This window comes from Cervus elaphus, chromosome 5 (genome assembly GCF_910594005.1).
Source record: "Cervus elaphus chromosome 5, mCerEla1.1, whole genome shotgun sequence".
In the NCBI taxonomy this organism is placed as follows: domain Eukaryota; kingdom Metazoa; phylum Chordata; class Mammalia; order Artiodactyla; family Cervidae; genus Cervus; species Cervus elaphus.
This window is the reverse complement of record NC_057819.1, coordinates 109,462,926-109,486,451: the sequence shown is the minus strand read 5'-3', so window position 1 is coordinate 109,486,451 and position 23,526 is coordinate 109,462,926. Positions and strand designations below refer to the sequence as shown.

General features: G+C 38.9%; 1 protein-coding gene and 1 non-coding gene across 5 annotated transcripts in view; one reads left to right on the top strand and one right to left on the bottom strand.

The window, feature by feature from the left end:
• ZNF652 (zinc finger protein 652) overlaps nucleotides 1–23,526 on the bottom strand; it is a 63,784-nt gene that overhangs the window by 13,960 nt on the left and 26,298 nt on the right. For 3 of the 4 annotated variants that reach the window (XM_043904249.1, XM_043904250.1, XM_043904247.1), the window contains 4 exons: nucleotides 6,810–7,973; nucleotides 3,490–3,637; nucleotides 3,041–3,156; nucleotides 2,437–2,581 (listed from right to left, as the gene is read on the bottom strand). In XM_043904249.1, the coding sequence (XP_043760184.1) occupies nucleotides 2,437–2,581; nucleotides 3,041–3,156; nucleotides 3,490–3,637; nucleotides 6,810–7,712 (1,312 nt within the window). In that variant the 5' untranslated portion in view covers nucleotides 7,713–7,973. Of the gene's footprint in view, nucleotides 1–2,436; nucleotides 2,582–3,040; nucleotides 3,157–3,489; nucleotides 3,638–6,809; nucleotides 7,974–12,180; nucleotides 12,284–23,526 lie in introns of those variants that run through there. The other variant, XM_043904248.1, reaches the window with a different exon arrangement.
• Nucleotides 10,720–10,826, top strand: LOC122695733. Its single transcript, XR_006341490.1, has one exon. It is a non-coding gene; the product is annotated as a U6 spliceosomal RNA (small nuclear RNA).

Here is a 23,526-nt window from a genome sequence, read left to right as displayed (position 1 = left end):
CAGGGGACATAAATATATACAAAGAGCTGTTATATAAAGAGCTACCACAAACAATAAGAAAAAGCCAAACACTGCAATGAAAGGATGCATACAAAAAAGGCACAAGCAATTCAGAAAAGAAAATATACTGATACCCAACAAGTGTACTGAAAGAAATGTTCCATCTTACTTAGCAAGTAATTACAAATTAACACAAAAAGAAACCATTTTTCACCTATTAATTCAACAATTATTTTATTTACATTGGACAGGGTTGAGAAAATGAGTGTTTTCATGCACAGCTGCTAAGAGTATATATGGACAGCTATTTGGCAATACATACCACCAAGTCTTAAAAATACACACATCCCTTTGCCCTAATAATCCCATTTCCAGGAATTTATCTAAGTAAATAATCATGGATGTGTTAGCCAGAAAGTTGTTTGTCACAGTACTATTAATAACAGTAGAAAAATTGGAAAAATCTAAATGTCCAATGGGGAACTGGTTAAATAAAATGGAGGTAATATCCTTAACAGGACTGTGGTAAAGGTTAAATTGATTAAATGAGATAATGTATGTAAAGTGCTTAAGATAATACTTGGCATATATGTGCATAATAAATATGGCTATTATTACAACAAATTTATAAGGACTATTACACAACCATTAAAATGATATTACTGTTAATGACACAATACAGTAAAAAAAAAGTAGGTTATAATAGAGCATAGAGACCCAATTTTTGTTTTATTACTATATATATGAATATATAAAGTTTTTCACAGTATCTATATATATTAAGAAATTACAGAATTTAAAAAATATATATCCTTAAATGTTAACAGTAGTGATCTCTCACTGATAAGATTATAGATCATTGCAATTTTCATATTTTCTAATATACTTTCGTAAGTATGTACTACTACTTTTAATGAGAAGAATAAACATTTAAGTGGATATAGGTGGCTATATTCCTTTAGAAGAAATAGGAAATGTTCAGGTTGCCTATCTGGTCAAAGAAGAATACATTAAATATATAATATGAAATGTACACTTTTTCATACTCTGGACATTTCAGGGCCTGAAAAAAGAAAGAAGGACAAAGGAGAAAGAAGAAAGAGGAAGAAACACAGAAGGAGAAGGAGAGGAGAAAGTCCGGGAGCAAGAAGCACAGGGAGACAGGCAGAGAAGAGGCGAGCACAGAGGCAGAGAAGAGGCGAGCACAGAGGCAGAGGCTTACACGGTGGACGTTCCTTCTAGTCTTGCAACAAACATTAACTGGGCATCTACTATGTGCCAAGCACCGTTTGTGAGTGTCAAACAGCTTCTGCAATCAAAAAGACTTATTTTCTGCTGAATAGTTTCCTGCTGAATTAACAAAAAACTGTGCCCTAAAACTGACTCAGAACTAAGAGTCTATTCAAGAACCACCAGACTTTAAGGGAAGAATCTGTTAAATACTCTGATATATACTGCTATCTGCTTAGGCTTCAAAGTTAGCATTACCTTTTGAAATGCAATTTACTTAAACTTCTCTCGTGACTTTTCCTCTAGCTTATTCCTTAAAATCTGAGGTGCTCTGCTCTGAAGGGGAAAGAAGCCCATCAGGCAGGCATTCTTCCTTGGACTTTAAATACAGAAATGGGAACTACAGAGATCCAGACATGGACAGAATTTCCTTACCACTTGTAAGCAGGCTAGGCAAGATAATCTCTTGTGATTCTTTCTAGCTCTGCTACTCTGCAGACTAATAAAACCTAGAATTCTGTGATTAGATTTTATTTAAAAGCTTGAAAAATGTTTCATACTGTTCAGTTTGTGCAAAGACATCTAATTCCAGAGCATCAAGATGAGATGGAGATACAATGCCTCAGTGTTTACACTGGGCTATTATTCTAACTAGCTCTCTGAAGGCTGGGTGATCAAATGCTTACAAGACAAATCTATGCTATGAAGCATATACCCCTGAAAACGTAAAGCAGTTAAAACATTATTTAACCTCAGTTGATGGTTATGTTCATGAAAAGTAGTGAATTTTGGTAAATCAATTCCAATCAAACTTTAAGAATACTGAGAGGGTATTCTGCTAAAAGCAGTCAATACCCTCCATTTTTTAAAGACACAGACTCCTTTCCTCAGAAAAATAACATATACACATACACAAAATAAGTTTCATACAATTTCAGGAGATCCTGTGCCCCAAATACAGAGTCCATCACCTTGAAGGAACTCATAGTTAAAAGGCACTAACAATACTTTTTGAAATCAATAAACTGATAAAAGCCTAATTTTTCAGTATTATAAATTTGTATTGTTCATTATCAGATTTATGTAAAGCGGCATTTGCACTTAGGATGCAGAGGCTTGTGGTTTAGAATTTTAAGTAAACAGACTCACAGGTGATCATTAGCAAGTGCCTGAGACACATCTGTACCTTTCTCAAGAATTCCTTACCAGTGTGTGTTTTCATGTGCTCGTCGAAGTACTGCTTCATGTTGAAGTCCTTGCCGCACCACTGGCACATGAACTGCTTGTGCCCGATGTGGATGCTCATGTGGGAGCGGAGCTGGTACTTGTACTGAAACCTTTCGTCACAGTTCTGCATTGGACACAGTGGAGACTTTTGAATGCCAGGCATAGCAGCTTTACCTGTGCCCACCCTATACAGTCTGAGATCAGGCTTATTTTTCATACTCGGAATAGAACCTACTTGTGTCCAAATGTTTGGCTCTGCTTGTATTTCCAGGCTGAGTTATTAATAAAGGGGGGGGATATTTCCTAAATAATTATCACTGAAGTATATCCAACTTCTCTGAATTAGTGAGAAATGGAAAATAATTCATCACGTGTCAGTCCCAATTTTAACCTAATCTAAGAAAGTCAACACCGTGTTAAAAATGACTGCTCTTTACCCAGCAGTGAGCTAACAACACACAGCGCTCAGCACACAGGTCTGATGGTTCTGTGGAAACGCATGCCTTTCTTCCACGGCTCACCAGGAATACACACACACAAGCCAGCCCCCACCCCTGGGCCTGGTGGGCAGCCCAGGCCTTACCTCACATCTGAAGGGCTTCTCTCCAGAGTGCTGCAAGGAGTGCACCTTGAGTGACATACTGCGTTTGAATGACTTTCCACAGGTTTCACAGGTAAATGGCATATCTTTTGTGTGGGCTGCAACACAGAATGCACTTATACTCAAAATCAGTTCACCAAAAGGCTCAAACTGGAAAAGAGATATGTTCTACTGTGAGGACATCATTTACTACGCTCTAATCTGTGAGGCTGTAACAGCGAAGTTGAAAGAATAACAACGTTGAAAAGAAACCTGGGTGTGGAAGACTCTACCATCCAATCTGGTGATGCTTACTGAAGACATGTTGCATTTGGTTTCAACAAGTCAAAACTGATTCAAGTAAGGCAGCTTCTCATATCCTGCCCAATTCAAAGCATAAAACTCACCAAAGAACAAGGGAAAATTATAGGTGTTAGAGAAAAGCAACTTACCAACCATATGTTTCCGTACATGAGCCATGGTATAGAATTTCTTCTCACAAATTTCACAGGAAAATTTCTTTTCTGCGTATCCATGGACAATCTTGATATGTTCATGAAGGGACCAGAGTTTCTTGAACGATTTATTACAGGAAACACACTGAGCAGGATAAACAAAAACAATCTTTATTTATAGGGGTTTCCAGACGCCTCACCTGTGGCCCAGCAGCTGAAACTGGCCAAGGTGAATGGGTTGCAGTTATTATAGTTCCTTCGACCAAGGACTGAACCCAGGACACAGCGTAAAAGTGCAGAGTCCTAACCACTGGACTGCCAGGGGAAGTCCCATGAAGTGGGTGTGCTTTAGATTTGTGGCACAGACCAGAATCCAAACAAATGCTATTCTTCCATGAAGTCCAGATTTCAAAACCAACATCTTTATGTTCCATTTCCTAAGATGAATTTTTTAGAGACACTTTGGGAGTATGAAAACAATGGCAAAAAGTAAGACAAAAAGAAATGCAAAGCTCCACTAATATCAAAGAATTGACTGCTTTTATCAAATTAGTACTGTACCTTTGAAAAGAACCTTCAAGTTTTGTTTTTTGTAAAATATGGATTACCGTAAGCAGCTATTTCCTACACATGGGTTACTATGCAGTTAATATGTATTTACCAGAGAATACAAACTAACTTTAAATTAACATAAAAACAAGATAAAACAAAGCATATGTGAATGGTCATAGATCTACAGAAGAATAACAATATTTTTGTAGCTTAGCGAACATATTCAGAGTTTTCATTAATACAAACTACTGAGATTTTACTATATTTTCCTAATTTTCTCTACTAAACATTTCCCTCTGGCAGAATTTAACATAACCACTCAGCTGCTGGCATCCTCCCTTTTCCTGAGGAGCTCAGATCCAGATCTCACACAGGCATCTGTAGGAGACACAGACAATCCACCTACTGCCCTGTATTATGCATCATTACTAGTCTAGGATATCATAACATGTATTAAAATAAAATACTTCTGGTTAAAAACACTATTAGGAAGTTCTAGGTAACCATCAGACTCCGTAATACATAAGGGAAAAAGTTGTTACTTGCTGCAAAATTTAATAAACATCTCTAAACACACTGTCACTTCAGGAAATGAGGACCAAGAAGAGTCACAGAGATAAGCCTCTAGCTGGATACTGCTGGAGGAAAGGATAGACAAACCCTATAAGCCATTCATTCTGTAGAGCATAGTTTTAATTTTTACTAGTTATTAGGTCATCAGGATTAGAAATGCAAAACGAGTTCATTCAGCAAAATCCACAAAACTTAAATTATAAGTTTAAATGAAATTACAGTGAGGAACAGTGAATACAGTCACACAAATAAAGGATTTATTAAATGTTTTCTTTTCTGCATTTCTTGTTGTTGTTTAGTCACTAAGTTGTGTCTGACTCTTCGGGACCCCATAGACTGCAGCCTGCCAGGCTCCTCTGTCCATGGGATTTCCCAGTCAAGAATATTGGAGTGGGTTGCCATTTCCTTCTCTAAAGGATCTTCCTGACCCAGGGATTGAATCCGCATCTCCTGCACTGGCAGGCACTGGCATGAGGATTTTTAACCAGCAGAGCTACCAAGGAAGCCCCTTCTGTACTTAATGAAGCAAAGTTAAAAGAAAAAAACACAAAAAACATCTACACAAAGATCCAGATCAAGAGACACCTTTTCAGCAATGAATCATTACAGAACTAAGTTTGACCCCTAGGGTGCAGCACAGCATCGCACTTCCTCTGGCCTGAACTGATGCAACCAATTGGGAACCAAGCCCCGGCACCAGTAGTTACTGAATGACAGGCGCCATGATTCAGTCTTCTTTTATTTACCAAGTATGTCAGAGATCAAGTCACATCTGATGAGTCAAAATGCAGAGAATTTTTAGCAAATATAACTTACACATATACTTATTTATACTTTATTTTTGGCAGCGCTGGGTCTTCGTTGCTGCGTGGGCTTTTCTCTAGTTATGGAGAGCGGGGGCTACTCTCTAGCTGCAGTCAGAGCTCAGGCTTCTCCCTGTGGTGGCTTCTCTTGTTGCAAAGCACGGGCTCTAGGGCACAAGGGTGTCAGCAGTTGCAGCACATGGGCTTAGTAGTTGTGACTCTGGGGCTCTAGAGCACAGGCTCAATAGTTGTGGCACACGGGATTAGCTGTGGCATGTGGGATCTTCCTGGATCAGGGATCAAACCCATGTCTCCTGCATTGGCAGGCAGATTCTCTACTACTGAGCCAGTGGAGAAGCCCCTAATTTATATTTTTTAAAAACCTCTTTAAAGTAATGATTTCAGTTGCTGATTAAAAACAAGAAAGAAAAATGCAAAATAAGGAATATTCCAAATCAGGAGTACTCCAAGAAACACACTGAAACCAAACAATTTCATCTTCTACAAGAAGTTCAGCTTAAGTATGGTACAAGAAATCTCTATTTTACATATCTTTGGAGACATTAATACACTTACCTTTCATGAATGCTCATATTCGTAAATATGCACTTACATGTGCAAACCAACATAGCTCAACATAATATCATTATGTTCACACAACATGATATAATTAGCACACCTCTTAACCTATCACAATACAGTCCTTTCAAGTCACCAACCTGGTTTGAATACCATGTTTTGTTATGTTAATACTACACAGTAGCATTATATAAGCCTACCGCCTACCAGGTAGGCAATATTTTCAATCAGCTCAGCCTCCTTTAAAGTTTGCATATTCCCATGAGCTTAGCCTCTTGACAAATTTAGTGCTGTCATCTCTCCACTGCTTTAGAAGCAAACTCACTCCTGGAGATCTTCCATTTCCACCAGTCTGAGTCATTATGGTTTTTGTCCCCAACAGCTGCACTAGGACCTGGCATCCTTTCAAACCTTAGAAAAGGACCTCTCTCTACTCCTGACTTTTACTTGATATCTCCCACCTTGACAGCGAAGACACCAGAATGAACTATATTACATGTCTTACAAGAGTAAATCTCAGTGCCAAGTCGGTGTTGACTTTACCTCCTTGTCAATCACCTATAACAGATTCCCCTTTCCAATGGACCTGGGTTCCCACTAGTCCAGCGTCGGTTAAATTTATGCTTTTGAAAGAAAATGTTAAGCCTGGTTTTGAAAATACCAAAGCAGGGGCTTTAAAAAAAAAGATAAATTGGTGAAAACTGTCCCTTCAGCCTCTATTGTATTTATTCTCTTGGGCAGATACCAGGTGAGTCTGAAAACAGCCAGGTTCTATCCTGGAAAGTTTGCCCTCTTGGTGATAAGACCTACCTGAATATTTTTTTCACAGTCTGTTTGCTGGTGAAGGGACAGCTCACTTTCCAGGACAAACTTCTTGCCACACTTATCACAAATCTGCATGCGCCTATGAGTAACGTTCATGTGCTTCTCCAGGTACCAGCGAGTATTAAACACCCTGGGGCACTTCTCACAGGTCAGAGTCTCTTTCTCTTCACACTTAGCTTTCTGGACTGGTGCTTTGGGCTCCTTTGTGGCCCGCTTCTTACGCTTAGGTGGCTCTACACTCTTCCTACGACCTCTCGTAGCTCTGGGAGTAGGGGAAGTGGCAGCTGCGGCAACAGACGCAGCTCTCCTGGTTCTCCTCTGTGTAACGCTGACCTTCTCCACCGTCTTCTCCTTTTTCTTCTGCCTTTCATTCTCTCCATAGTCATTGCTGTCATCCGTGGCCTCTTCCTCACTCTCTTCCTCTTCCTCCTCACTGCTTGTCTTAAGAACAGGAGTCTCTTTGGACTGAGAAGAGACACCCTTTTCCCCTTTAGACACATTTAACGTTTGATTATTAAGGTTTACCTCCACTATGATCTGCTCCCTTTTGTAGGAGACTTCCTCCTCCTCCTCCTCTTCTGTGTCATCAGAATTCTCTCGGTCTTCTTTAACACCGTGCACGTCAGACACTGCTCTTGTCTCCCTGAAATACGGCTGCTCCTCTGTTTCATGGAGATGTGGCTTGCTCATCTTGGTGTCCACTAACACAGAATAAGGACTTCCTGATTCCCGTTTGTACACTTTGGTGGACAGGTCGAGTTCTTGGTTGGCACCATGATAAAAGGAAGATGGCACTTGACCACGACGGCTATCTTCTTGTGCCATTCCTGCTACGTGCACAGCACGGTTTTCAACCAGCTCCTGACAAGAACTGGCTGTGTGGCTCATTAGTAAGTGGCCTAATTTATTAAGCAGTTCAGACTATAGAGAACAGGCTTAAAACAGGGTAATTATTAAGACTCAAATCTTTTTCCATCCAACGAAGAATCACTCAAACCGGGGGGGAAAGGTATTCCTGGAACCTGTGTGCAATTCTTCCAGTGTGTTGCAGCACCAATGCGTAAGTCAAAAGGTTTGGTATTATGGCAAGAGCAGAGCACTAGTGATTTTCCTTTTGCAGAGAGCTGCAAGTGACTTGGAGCATCTTATCTGCAAAGAAAAGCAAAGAGAAAAAATATCAGATATTTCTTATTTCCTTCTTATAGCGTGCACTGACATCATATAACAGACATACCTTAAATGATTAAACTCTTTATATACACAATTCTTTATCCTGCTCAAATGGTTTCAGTGTGGGCCATAATTTTACTGCATTACATGAATTCAACAAACATTTTGTTAGAAGGTAAATTCTAAGACAGCAGGAGTCATTGTCTGTCCCATTCACTGAGATATCCTTAGAGCTTAGTACAGTGACTACCAGCAGTTAGCTGGTGTTCATTACATACTCAATGATGCTTAGTGAACATCTCTTTTTGCAGAGCAGTCATTATCCTGGACATACTGACATGGTAGAAAATATGGTCCATGTCCACAAGGAGTTTACAGTCTAGATACACAGTGTGTGAGGTCCATGAAATACACAAGAACCTCATGCTGGCTGGCTTTCTTTTCAACATCAGACACCACCATCCATCACAGTGAGAGCTTAAGGAACAAAGGTAGTAGTGGTCTAGGCACTGTGGACCAGAAAAACAAAGCAGCTAACTGACATAACAAGGGAGAGAGAGATATCCCTGGCCTTAAATAATTTATAATCGAGGTATAGATATGATTGTTTTCAAGTTTATTAGAGTAATTTCAAAGTTGCTAGGTATTTTAAAATTTGTTCTATGCATAGCTCTCTAGATTCACTCAATAGCCAGGTGATTTTCATGTGTCAGCTGAACAGAAGTCTAAATTCTAAGAAACAATAACCATAAAGCTGATATGGTTCCAGGAAAAATAAAATCATCCATTAAAAAAAAAAAGATGAGAAGGGTGCATAATTTGCTTTGTGACGTACCTCACATTGCTGCTTAGCCAACCACTTAACTTCTGAGTCACATAAATATAACTACAGGCACATACCCTGTCTAATTAACAAAAGGAAGGAAACTAGTACTTACTGAATACCTGCTATGTGCACAAACACTGTAAAGGTGCTCATTATTTGTTATTTCTATTTAATACCCACTACAAAACTTTGGGGTTGATTTTTAAACTTATTTTAAATCTTTCATCAAAGTAATCACTAATAAAAAAAGCATCCGCAGTTTTACAAATCAAATATACTGCAAGATTTATAACAAAAGCAGCCATCCTCTGTCTACTTTATCCCATCTGAGTCCTTTACCAGAGACAAAAGTGTTTCTTTTAGCTGTTCCGCTTCCCTTTCCCCCTGTATTTACTTTTATATTTCTAAACAATGTGGTTATATTTCTTTTCTTTTTCTGTTTTTTTGGCTGTTCCACATGGCATGTAGAGTCTCAGATCTCCCATCAGGGGTTGAGATGGGGCCCTTGACAGTAGAAGGGTAGAGTCTTAATTACCAGACCACCAGGGAAATCCCTGTGATGATATTTCTATTGCTTGACTTTTTCCCCCCTAATTTTAGACACTACCACTTAACTCCCACTAAGTTTTCTTACCTTAATGCTCTCAAATCTCCTTTCATCCTCCCAATATAGTTGTATCACTTTTTTATAAAGTGCTTATTGCTTACATTATTATGACTATAATAAGTAATTCACAACTATTTCTATCATTCCTCTGCTACTGTCTCTCTTCCATTGTCTAAAAAATTATTTTAGGGAACTCCCTGGTGGTTCAGTGTTAGGATGCTGTGCTCTCAGTGTCAAGGGCCCGGGTGCAATCCCTGGTTGGGGAACTAAGATTCCATAAGCCGTGTGGCACGGCCAAATAAATAAATTAATTAACTTAAAAAAATATATTTTACTTTCATCTTAGTAGAATTTCAGAAAGGAGCAGCGATAAATGCCACCGTGCTTTACTTGACATTGAATATATATATATATATATATATATACTTCTTTGTATTTATAAAAGAGGAAATTATGCCTATGAGAGTTTAAATAATTTGTCTAGATCACATATCTGTTAAATGACAAAAGCAATATTTGACCCCAGGCCTGCCTGATTCCAAAGCTTTATTTCTACTATGACAGATGACATTCCAAAATAATTTAAACTCAACTCTTCCTGTAACCATATAGCTTTTTAATCAGTTTTGTACCTTGCATTTTAAGTAGGAAAATCACAGTAGCTTTATTTTATATTGCCCAAACTTCTGAAATAACGTAAACTACTACAAGTACCAGTAAATAAAACCTACCCACATTAATTATCTCAAATTAAGCAAGGGAAGAGGGACAGCAAAATTCAATTAACCAGCAAAAAATAGGAGTAGAACAAAATCATGAAGAAAAATAAATGAAAGGACGTCCTCTATGGTAGTCATTAATGTGTTCTTCCCAAATATCCTGGCCCTCAGCCCTCCGGACACACGACAGGGCTGTACTCTCTGACTGCCCTCCCCAGGAGGCGGGTGGGGCCGCGTGACTACTTCCGGCCAGTACAGCTGAGTAGACGTGACACGTGGACGAGCAACATGAGACCCTCCAGGCCTCCCTCCCACTGGGACAGCGACCAGCAACCCTGAAAGTGATGACTGCTATGGCTGCCATCAGCCTAGGACCCTGAGTAACAAAATGACCCGCAGGATATGCACAGTGCAGCAATCATTAAAATTCTTTTGTATTTTAACTTGAGGGAGAACGTTTTCAAAGCCACTGAGATCTTGTGTTGTTTATTACTGCAGCATAACCTGGGTCTCTCCTAGCTGATACAGGCGGAATCCAGAAGTGTGGTACTGTCTCATCAAAAAACCTAAGTAGTGCTTGCTTCGGCAGCACATATACTAAAATTGGAACGATACAGAGAAGATTAGCATGGCCCCTGCGCAAGGATGACACGCAAATTCGTGAAGCGTTCCATATTTTTAAAACTGGAAATAGAACTGCCATATGACCCAGCAATCCCACTTCTGGGCATACACACTGAGGAAACCAGATCTGAAAGAGACACGTGCACCCCAATGTTCATCGCAGCACTGTTTATAATAGCCAGGACATGGAAGCAACCTAGATGCCCATCAGCAGATGAATGGATAAGGAAGCTGTGGTACATATACACCATGGAATATTACTCAGCCATTAAAAAGAATTCATTTGAACCAGTCCTAATGAGATGGATGAAGCTGGAGCCCATTATACAGAGTGAAGTAAGCCAGAAAGATAAAGAACATTACAGCATACTAACACATATATATGGAATTTAGAAAGGTGATAACGATAACCCTATATGCAAAACAGAAAAAGAGACACAGAAATACAGAACAGACTTTTGAACTTTGTGGGAGAATGTGAGGGTGGGATATTTCAAAAGAACAGCATGTATACTATCTATGGTGAAACAGATCACCAGCCCAGGTGGGATGCATGAGACAAGTGCTCGGGCCTGGTGCACTGGGAAGACCCAGAGGAATCGGGTGGAGAGGGAGGTGGGAGGGGGGATCGGGATTGGGAATACATGTAAATCCATGGCTGATTCATATCAATGTATGACAAAACCCACTGGAAAAAAAAATAATAATAATAAAAATAAAAAAAAAAAAAAAAAAAAAAAAACCTAAGTATATGGTGAAGGCTAAGGAGCTAGGGAGAAGGAGGTAAGGAAAAACTTACCAGAGGCTAAAAGGATAGCAGCTCATAGAGTGCAGTGGCGAAGAGAGCTAATATGCCTTGAGAATTTATAGCTCTAGTGGGAAAATGGACCATTGAGAGATTGTGTTGGTTACTGCTGGCTGTATTTAACAAATTATTGGATGAATTCAGAAAAGAATTCATCAGTTTCCAGCAATTTGTGGGGTCAGAACAATCAAGTGCTTAACCCCAAACCGAGAAGGTCTCTGAGCTACAAATGCTGATCAGAGTCCAGTCTTGAGGTCAAGAATCAAGTCAAAGATTTGGCCTTTACAACCACTGAAAAAACCTCCCAATTGATTAAGGTACTGCTGAATAAAACAGCATTTCTAAAAAAAGACTGAAGAGGGGTTCTCTCATCAAAACAGCCTCTTAGTCTGTTTTGCTACCAAGCATGTTGCTTTGATGTGAATTAGTTCAAATGCTATTAGTAAATAAGGATATGATGTCAATATAACACACGAAGTTAAGTTGATTTATATGCACTTTTCTCTTGTTGGAAGTAACAAGGAAAAAGCTTTCCCAAATTTAAAAGAAAGCCTTAGCAATATATGAAAACGCCAAGAAAGAAGCTAAACATCCCACTTATGTACCTTCCTTTAATGCAAGTCATGGCTGATTTAGCTGCTTCATGAACCACTGCATTTTCCATTTTATATCTGGTGAAGCTGAGGATGTATGTTTCTCCTCCTGTGTTTAAAGAAGAAAGTTTTTGATTGCTGATTCATACACCACACCACAGATCAAATTTTTACTGTAATGAAATTAGTTTCTATTGTAAGTGAATGTCTTCAAGACCCCAAAGTCTCAGAGGAAGAAACAAGCATTCCAAAGCCTGAGTCTGTAAAGTTTCAGCGAACTGATGCTGACTGCATATGCCAGTGGAGATTTAATATGCTATTGTTTTTATTTTAATTACTTTGTTTTTACTAGTGCACTGGTTACAGTGGTCCACAGATTTTGAGTCTGCACAATCCTATTTTTTCCCATAAGCCCTGTTTATTTTAGTGTGCAATTCTGCAGAATTCAGGAAAGCATATATGGCATTATAGCAGAAATATCAGTACTCAAAATTAAGTCAAGAAAGAAGTATGAGACCAATAAGGCAGAGCCACACAACAAATCTATGAACTTATGGTTAGAAAGAATTGTGGATGCGGCTAGGGCACATGGACCTGACTGGAAACAAATAAGTAAAAAGCCAACTAAGTTTTTGAGGGTTATACTGCTAAAAGGACCACCAGCCTACACTTGAGAGGCTGCGACTATTCAAGACGTTTTCTTTCTTTTTGGCCGCACCATGTGGCATGTAGAATTTCCCTGACCAGGGATCAAACCCATGCCCTCCTCAGTGGAAGCAGAATCTTAACCACTTGACCACCACGGAAGTACTCAAGACTTCCAGAAATGATCTTTGGGTTCCCAAGCATCCATGGCAGGAGGTGGATTAAAAAAGCTGTTCATCCCCTTAAGGGGGAATATTCCTCATTGTCCATTTGGGATACAGCCAAGGAACACAACAGGAGAAAAGGAGGATCAAGAAGATTAAGCCAGGGAGCAAAGAAAGAGCGGACAATTGAGTTAAGGAGCAAACTTGGGATCTCGTCAAGAACATTCACCATCCCTGGAGGGGTCCCCTCAATGACTGCTCAGAGGGACTGCAGTATTTGCTGTATGTCTCCTGTTCTTCCCCTTTTCAAATGGGAGTTTTGTTTTTTTTTTATCATCCTGCCACTAGTCACCACTGTACATTGTTTGTGAGGGCAGCCAATCATCTGTCAATTTTTTTCTTAAGTCTATGGATCAAAAAGAGCAACATTTGGGCCCTATGTAGAGACGACTATGCATCATCTCCTCACGAACAGACCACCAGGATCACATCCTTGCATCCGCTCGGAGATCCTGGACTTCAAGCTTAATGCCATGATTGGATAGGAACTTAGGTTTCCCTACCTGGGGAGGAAGTGAGTATATTTTTCCCATGTGAGAGAGTAGATCAACTAACTGGTGGCCAGAAGAATGGTGTTATTAATCAAATATTTTCAGCTGTCTGCCTGGCATAGGCATGTTATGTTTCCTGGCCCTGCCTAGTTACATGGGACCATCGTGTTGTGAAATAAGCAAAGTGAGTCACTTCTGAGCTAATGAGAGGCCCTCTGGACTTCATTTCCCTCTTAGCGTGATGACCAGTAGGGTACAAAAAGGTGGCTGGTTGTTCATTAGCCTGCATCACGGCGTGACACAAGCGGAGCTCCCCTGCTGATCTATCATGGCCACGAAGTGAGAACAAAAATTCCTTCCCTGTTTTAGTGAACCAGATTGGGACATGGTTTGTTATGTAACACAACATGGCTAATGCAGTTCTTTATGAATATATATACATACATCAGTGGTTTCAGTCTTAAGCTAGACAGGCAGAATTGCCAGGTGAAAGTTAAAAAATCAGAAAGATAATGAGATTAATTCTGTACTTAATAAGTTAGAAAATAAGACTTTTCCTTCTTTTAAAAAAACTAGACTTAAAGGGCTTTATTCTATTTTTTGGGGGGGGTGGTGCTGCATGGCTTGTGGAATCTTAGCTTCCTGAGCAGGGATTGAACCTGGGCCCTGGAAGTGAAAGCACCAAATCTTGACCGCTGGATACCAGGGAATACCCCTCCCCTCCTTTTTTTGCTTTATTCTATTTTTAACGACGTACACATATATGGGAGCTTCGCTGGTGGCTGCAGTACAAGAGATACAGGTTCGATCCCTGGGTCAGGAAGATGCCCTACAGAAGGAAATGGAAACCCACTCCAGTACTCTTGCCTGGGAAGTCCCATGGACAGAGGAGCCTGGCGGGCTACAGTCCATGGGGTTGCAAAAGAGTCAGACGCAGTTCAGTTCAGTCGCTCAGTTGTGTCCGACTCTTTTCGACCCCATGAACCACAGCACACCAGGCCTCCCTGTCCATCACCAACTTACCTACTAAAATTAGCAACACATATATGGATTCCCATATGAAACTGAAAGTGACATCTCACTACTAATAAAATCAGGAGAGCTCATAGAAACATCAATAAATGACACTGTTACAATATAAGAGGCAGTCTAATGGTTCACTCTGAAATACATATGGGCCTTCTGCTCACATTTTACTTTCTTAATTTGATTTTGGCACCTTTTCCCTTATCTGAGTTTTGATGATAATCTTCCTGAATTTTCTTTCCAGAAAACTTAAAAATATCTCATAAGGGCACAACTGAGTAACTTTTAAAAAATCCAAAACCACATTAGGGAAATTAAAACCTTCCATGTTCCATTATCCAACTCTTCGTGTGTAACTGAGGATAGAGTTCTATCCTTACTTATAGAGTAAGAGTTCTAACTTACCTATTCCAAACCATCTTAACTTAGTTTTTAAGAAGACAAAGTGAATATATTGAGCTCTAAGAAACTAGACAGAAGAGGCAAATGAGAAATAACCTTCACTGACATTTAAAGCTGTTCTATAGTATTAAAACAACATAAGTCCATCAGTTCTTAAAGATAATTTTCTAAAGTGTCATAAAATAAACTACAAAATAAAGTAGGTCATTCTTTGGTGTTTTGTTATAATTAATGTATATAACTTGGGGGAAATGTGGTGTGTATGTCAGGGGTACACAAGCTGAGAAGCAGTCGGTCCTGGTACTCTGAAAGTTAGACCAGCTATCGGGAAGAAAATACATTTTTTTTTAAAGTTACAAAATATGTTAGCATATATATAGACAGTAAAGTACAGCTTCCAGAACGTGCTTTTTTCAATGCCATTTCCCCCCAAGTGGACTACAAAATAAGTTTACGCAGCTCTCAAGGGTGTTTATTTGAATTTAGTTTTAAAAGGAAAATAATTACTTTGTTCCCTGAAAATTTTAAGTTAATTTCAACCAATTTAACTTTTTTTTTCTACTAAAATATGTACCTGTGCATTCTCCTTTTATGTTAAAAAGATTCTATTTGGGATGAGTCTTTTCAAGTTGAAAAGGCAATCTTGTAAGGTGTATCACTCTGGCACCTCTGCTCTGCTTACTCCACTTCCTTCGGAGCCACGGCCCCTGACCTGTTTCCAAAGCTCAAACCACTCATGTGCTGCCAGACCCTGGTCCTCCCAAATGGAGAGGTTTCTAAAGTACACAGCTACCTACAAGGCTCAGGCCAAAACTAAAACCACCAGGAAATGGAAAGGAAAAAGGAGGGAGAGGTAAATATGTATCAGCAAAGTTCTTTTGAAAAATAATTCATTAGAAAGAATGGACAAGATGGGTTTGTGATAGCAAGGGTCTGATGTTTTAGTCAAAGTTTTCTTGCTCTTGCTTAAGGCTATTCATTTCTTTCTTACTGGGAAAGTATGTTAGCGACACATTTATCAAGTAACTAATCTCAAAGTCTTTGGATGGGCAAGTAATCATTTAACAACTACTAACTATATGTTTACTATGAATTAAAAAAGCAGAAACCTGAAAGTTTGGAAGATAAAATTGCATTCAGGTGGTAAAATCAGGAAAGTTCTGTGAAGGATAGTACATTTCAGGAAAACCTGAAAGGCAGGCAGGTTTCAGACTGGCAGAAATGAAGGCAGAAGAAGTCATTTCTAGCATAGGGAAATAAGAATGGGCTAAGAGTGAGGTATCCTCTTGAACAAGAGACAGTATAAGTTGTTTAGTTTTACTAGAATATAGAGCTTGGGCAACAGAGAGATGGCAAGATAGGGGAGTTATTGCCATACAGTGACAGACCTTAAACCCGGGGCTGAAGAGTTTGTAGTTAGTATGGATGACAAGACAGAGCACAGGTTTTCCAAGAAGGAACTAATACAATTAGAGTCGTGTTTTAGGGGTCAAGTTATATCATAACAAACAACTGTAGACCTATATTTCAGTATGTCTTTGAAATACATACATATGTGCACTGGTCAGTTGCTCAGTCATGTCTGATTCTTTGAGACCCCATGGACTGTAGCTGCCAGGCTCCCCTGTCCATGGGCATTCTCCAGGCAAGAATACTGGAGTAGGTTGCCATGGCCTCCTCCAGTCTCCCACATTGCAGGTGGATTCTTAATCATCTGAGCCACCAGGGAAGCCCAAGAATACTGGAGTGGGTAGCCCTATCCCTTCTCCAGGGAAACTTCCCAACCCAGGAATCAAACCAGAGTCTCCTGCATTGCAGGAGGATTCTTTACCAGCTGAGTTAACTGGGAAGCCCAACATATACATGGCAAAACAAATATACAATTAAGCAAAATAGAATAAATTTAAAATATGTAAATAAATTGAAGTAGAAAAAAACTGAAGTAGGAAAATAAGATAATACTAGGAATTAGTGTAAAAACAAAATGAAAACACAATTTTATTCTAAATCTTATATTAGTACAGACTAAAATTTAAAATATCCAAATGGCAACTTTAAAGAGTTCTTTACAAGAATGCATTCTTTATGAAATAATTCCCTATTTAGTGATTAAACTGAGTTTAAGACTCATGTTCACACTAAAATCTTTATATATATATATATATACACACACACACACACACAATACAGCAGGTTCTACTTTCAGTAGGCCTAAAATAAGTGAAATCTTACCATGTCCTGTTTTTCCCTTAAAAATAATCTGTGAAAGCAGCCACTATGAAAAACAGTATGGTGATTCCTCAAATTAAATAAAAATAGAACTACCTTCAATCTAGCAATTCTACTCCTGGGTAATCAGCTCAAGAAAATGCTTATGTTCATTGTAGTATTATTTACAATAGCCAAGAAAAGGAAGCAACCCAAGGGCCCATCAATATATGAATGGATAAAGAAGATACAGTGTGTGTGCATGCACACACACACACACACACACACACACACACACACACACACACACACACACACACAGAGGAATATCACTCAGCCATGAAAAAGAATGGGCTTCCCTGGTGGCTCAGTGATAAAGAATCTACCTGCTAATGCAGGAGACGCGAGTTCAATTCCTGGGTTGGGAAGATGCTCTGGAGGAGGAAATGGCAACCCACTCCAGTGTTCTTGCCTGGAGAATCCCATGGACAGAGAGGAGCCTGGTGGGTCACAGTTTATGGGGTCACAAAAGAGTTGGACATGACTTAGCAACTAAACAACAAGAACAATTAAAAAGAATGAGATGTCGCCATTTGCAACAGTATGGATGGATCTAGAAGGTACTATGTTAAGTAAAATAAGTCAGACAGATACTATATGACTTCACTTATATGTGAAATCTAAAAAACAAAACAAGTGAACAAACAAAACAAACAGTCACAGATACAGAAAACAAACAGGTGGTTGCCAGAGGGGTGGAGAATGGGGGGGGAGAAGAGAAACAGGTGAGGAAGATTAAGAGGCACAAACTGTCACTTACAAAATAAATGAATCATGAGTATGAAATGTATACTGTAGGGAATATAGTAAATAATTATGTAATATCTTTGTTTGGTGACATATTTGTAACTAGACTTATTGTGGTGAAATTCATAGAAGTACTGAATCACTATGCTGTGTACCAGGAACTAACATAATGTTTTAGGTCACTTATAGGCCAAAACCAAACAAACACACTCACAGAAAACAGGATCAGATTTGTGGTTACCAGAGGCAGGGCATGGAAGGAGGGGGACCTGGATAAGGTGGTCAAAAGGCATAAACTTCCAGTTATAAAATAGTTAAGTAACATACAATATGATTAATATAATTAACATTCCTATCCATTATACACAAAAGTTGCTGAGAGTAAATCCTAAAAGTTCTCATCATAAGGAAAATTTTTTCTATTTCTTTCATTTTGTGCTTATGTGAGATGATGGATATTCACTAAACTTATGGTAACCATTTCATGATGAATATATGTCAAATCATTACGCTGCACACCTTAAACTTATACAGTGCTGTGTGTCAATTACATGTCTATAAAACTGGGTGAAAAAAATCTTAAGAAACCTTTCAGTATACAGTTGGTGCCCCCTATCCAGGGGTTCCACATCCACAGATTCAACCAACCTCACATTAAAAATATATATATTTGAAGGCGAGGGTGGGATGATTTGAGAAATAGCATTGAAACATGTATATTACCATTTGTGAAATAGATCACCAGTCCAGGTTCGATGCAAGAGACAGGGCACTCAGGGCCTGTGCACTGGGATGACCCTGAGGGATGGGATGGGGAGGGAGGTGGGATGGGGGTTCAGGATCGGGGACACATGTACACTCATGGCTGATTCACGTCAACGTATGGCAAAAACCACTACAATATTGTAATTAGCCTCCAATTAAAATAAATACATTAATTAAAAAAATTTTTTTAATTGCAGAAAGTTCCAAAAAGCAAAACTTGAACTTGCAGCACCCAGGCAACTATTACACAGCATTTACACTGTGTATACCTAGTACAAGTAACATAAGTACTTAGAGATACCTACAGGAGGATGTGCACAGGTTATATAAATACTATATACCATTATATACAAGGAAGCATCCTTGGATTTTGGTATCATGGGAGTTCTAGAATCAATCCCTCATGGATACTGAAGGATGACTTTACCTTGTGGTGTACACCAGAGGTCTGAACTACTTACGATGATAAACTGCTACATAATTTTAAATAGTAAGAATCATTTAGACCCCTCTGTCCTTGTTCTTTTATATAAAACAAAGCCATATTATTATGGTAAAGAATGCATGATCAAACAGGCTTCATGATGGGACTGATAACCAGGGTTCATTTTTAACCTAAATTTTGGTATTGTCAACCCTTATATTTTACTAACCTATGTCTCAATCTGCCAATCTGGAAGATGGAAGTTAAGAAAACAAACTGCAAAACTTGGTAAATTCTACTCTCTAATCTATGAAACATATACGGTAGTGGAGATAATTATACACATTTACATGATACTTTACATATTATATAAAGCACATTTATCATACATTTGTTAAACATTAACTAAGTGCCTACTTTCTAAAAGTGCTCACAAAATTGATCTGGGTTACACTAGAAAAGCTATCAACACCAACACCAACACATAAAAGGCAACTTTACAACAAACAAAACCTCAAATGATATATATCACTGAACCATAGTTTAGATAAACGTCACAAAGTGTTCTCAGATGCCTATATTTTATATAGTTGAAAAATGTAACTAATTTTAATGCTGTCTTATCTAGCAAAATTTAATGTCAAATAATTATTTTTTAAGCAGTCCATTTAATCCATTAGTTATAAGAGCTATTGAGAAATGCCTGTCACCTCTGATTTTAAACAAACCTTCTGTAAAAATAAATTTCACTGTGGCTTCTTACATATGCATTTAAATGAGACTGTCACTGTGTTCCTTGGTGATATGCAAGTGAAGCTAGAAGAAGAGGACAAGGGAGAGGTACTCTTCCTAAGTACTACCTGATTACCTTCAAGCATCAACAGTCTCCACATTTCCATATAAGACAATAAAAACTAAAGTGCATTACTCATCACACAGTTGGCTTAAGCAACCTTAACTTTCACCAATAACTCCCTAGGGTCAAAGAAACCAAACACTAAGTAGGCTACACTGCAGGACCTGGGTGATCACAGTATATTTTCACAACATCTTTCCCATTATTCAGTTTAATTCATAAATGTTATCTACAGACAGGAGAAATATAATTTAACAATGGAGTTATTTTTGAAAGAAGAGTAAGAGTTCTGTATTACTGTTATCTTTCCCAATAAAAACAAACAAAGTCCTGGACACATGAACACTCTCAGTGCCATTAAAAACAATTAGAAAAAACAAAACAATCAGAAGAACGTAACAACAAAATACATAATTTTTGGAATTCTCAGTCTAGCTTTGACCAAAGATTGTTTTATAGAACAGTTATTGCATTTAATGTACTAGCCCATTTTCAAAATGGCTATCAATATGAGTACCTTGATCATTATTAGTTGATATCCTGCCTATGAGAATGAGAAAAATTAGACTTAAAAGGCCTTGTGCATCTTACATTTCTTAAACGCCTAAAGGTAACATGTTAAGTTAGAATTGAGACCTATTTAGCAGGTACAGATGTTCATACCATGGCTACCTATATGGAAGCCATCATGAGAGGCCTATGTGTATGTTGACTAGATCACTGTGAACTTGAATTAAAAGCTCATTTAGAAAATGAAAATCAAGAAATTCTCTCATTACATTCATTCATGATACTTTACAAAAATAACAATCACAGTATTCAGATGCGTGGCCAACACCAGGAAATTATAGAATTTAAATATTTGACCTGCATACATGCCTGCTCAGTCATTCAGTCATGCCCTACTTTTTGTGACCCCACAGACTATAGCCCACCAAGCTTCTCTGTCCATGGGATTTTCTCAGCAAGAATACCATTTTTGGTTATACCATTTGTGGTTACCATTTCCTCCTCCAGGGGATCTTCCTGACCTAGGGATCGAACCTGAGTCTCCTGCACTGGTAGGTGGATTCTTTCCCACTGAGCCACCTTGGGGTGGGATATTTGACCTACCAAAAGACAAAGGATTGTTTATGTTTTCTCATTGTCGTTGCTGTTGTTGTTCAGTTGCTCAGCATGTTGGATTCTTTGTGACCCGATGGACTGCAGCACACCAGGCTTCCCTATCCTTTACTATCTCCTGGAGTCTGCTCAAATTCGTGTCCACTGAGTTGATGATGCCAATCAACCATCTGACTCTCTGTTGCCCCCTTCTTCTGCCCTCAGTCTTTCCCAGCATCAGGGTCTTTTCCAATGAGTCGGCTCTTCGCATCAGATGGCCAAAGTTTTGGTGCTTCAGCTTCAGCATTAGTCCTTCCAATGAGTATTCAGGGTTGATTTCCTTTAGGATTGACTGGTTCAATCTCCTTGCAGTCCAAGGGACTCTCAAGAGTCTTCTCCAGCACCACAGTTCGAAGGCATCAATTCTTCAGTGCTCAGCCTTCTTTATGGTCCAACTTTCACATCCATACATGACTACTGAGAGAAACCACAGCTTTGACTATATGGACCTTTGTCAGTAAAGTGATCTCTCTGCTTTTTAATATACTGTCTAGGTTGGTCATAGCTTTTCTTCCAAGGAGCAAGTGGCTTTTAATTTCATGGCTGTAGTCACCATTCTCCAGTGACTGTGGAGCCCAAGAAAATAATGTCTGTCACTGTTTCCATTGTTTCCCCATCTATTTGCCATGAAGTGATGGGACTGGATGCCATGATCTTCGTTTTTTGAATGTTGAATTTTAAGCCAGCTTTTTCAGTCTTCTCTTTCAAGAAGCCCTTTCTTCTTCACTTTCTGCCGTAAGGGTGGTGTCATCTGCATATCTGAGGTTACTGATATTTCTCCTGGCAATATTGATTCCAGCTTGTGATTCATCCAGCCCGGCATTTTGCATGATGTACTCTGTGTATGAGTTAAATAAGCAGGGTGACAATATACAGCCTTGATGTACTCCTTTCCCAATTTTGAACCAGTCTGTTGTTCTATGTCCAGTTCTAACTGTTGCTTCTTGATCTGAATATAGGTTTCTTAGGAGGCAGGTAAAGTGAGCTGGTATTCCCATCTCTTTAGGAATTTTCCACAGTTTACTGTGATCCACACAGTCATAGGCTTTAGTGTAGTCAATAAAGCAGAAGTAGAAGTTTTTCTGGAATTCTCTTGCTTTCTCTATGACCTAACAGATGTTGGCAATTTGATATCTGGTTCCTCTTGCTTTTTCTAAATCCAGCTTGTACATCTGGAAATTCTCAGTTCACATACTGCTGAAGCCTAGCTTGAAAGATTTTTAGCATTACCTTGCTAGCATGTGAAATGAGTGCAATTGTATGGAACTTTGAACATTTTTTGGCATTGCCCTTTGGGACTGGAATGAAAACAAATGAAACGAAATGAAATGGGCTATGTGGACACTAATACTTCAAAGATGGTCCAAAAGAAAAGATGAAATTAGGTATTCTATATAAAAATGACATTATTGATTTACTCGATAGGTCATAAGTGATGAACCGGACTCTTAGCAGGAGTGATGCAATGAGACTGAGTGGAAAATTTAAAACCACCCACAGTACTAAGGTCACAGGATTTAAACTGGCACTATTTTGGGCTCTTCCATACCACTGGGCAGGTTACTTTACCTTTCAAACCCTCAGATTTCTCATCTACATACTTAAGGGCATCCCTTCCACCAGTGACACTTACTGTTTGCACTCTTATTTCTTTCCATTCTCTTGCCTATTTCATCTGGTCACCTAATGCTGCACATTAACCCCAATCTTTTCAACAGGAAGGGCTATCATTTATACTCCCCTTGCCACTCTCATGATGCCCCTTCCATGTTTGCATGCAGTATTGTTTTTAAAAGCTGTGTTTAGGAATTTGCATTTAAGTCATACTTTAAAAAAATTTTTGTACTAACCAAATATAAAAAAATAGCCTACCTTAATTTTCGGTTAGGCTCTCCAGCTTTTACCATAATTTCTATTTGACTTTCTGAACACTAAAATTAGTTTATTAATCTCAGGATGGGGATGCCTGAGTTAAGGGTATATATTACCTACAGTCTTGAAAGAAGTATGACACTAGATGGGACTGGCCCATAGCCTGAACCACAGTGTAGGTAACTTATTCCAAAACCAACACTGGGTCCACCACACTTATTCAGAGTAGAGAGAGATACGACCATGCTTAACACCATTCCTTGGATGATTCAATCCTCAGCCTTGATCAGAAGGCATTCACGACAACATGCCAAATAGGATGTAGAAGAAATCTATTGAAGCCTCAGATACCTGCCATATCCATTGCTACCTTATTTTTAATGGTCCTTAAAAAAACTAAGTTGTAGGCTGAGTGAAACAAAACCAGGTAGCAATGCCACAACTGTGTCAAAAAGGTAGAGACACGTGTTAGCAAAC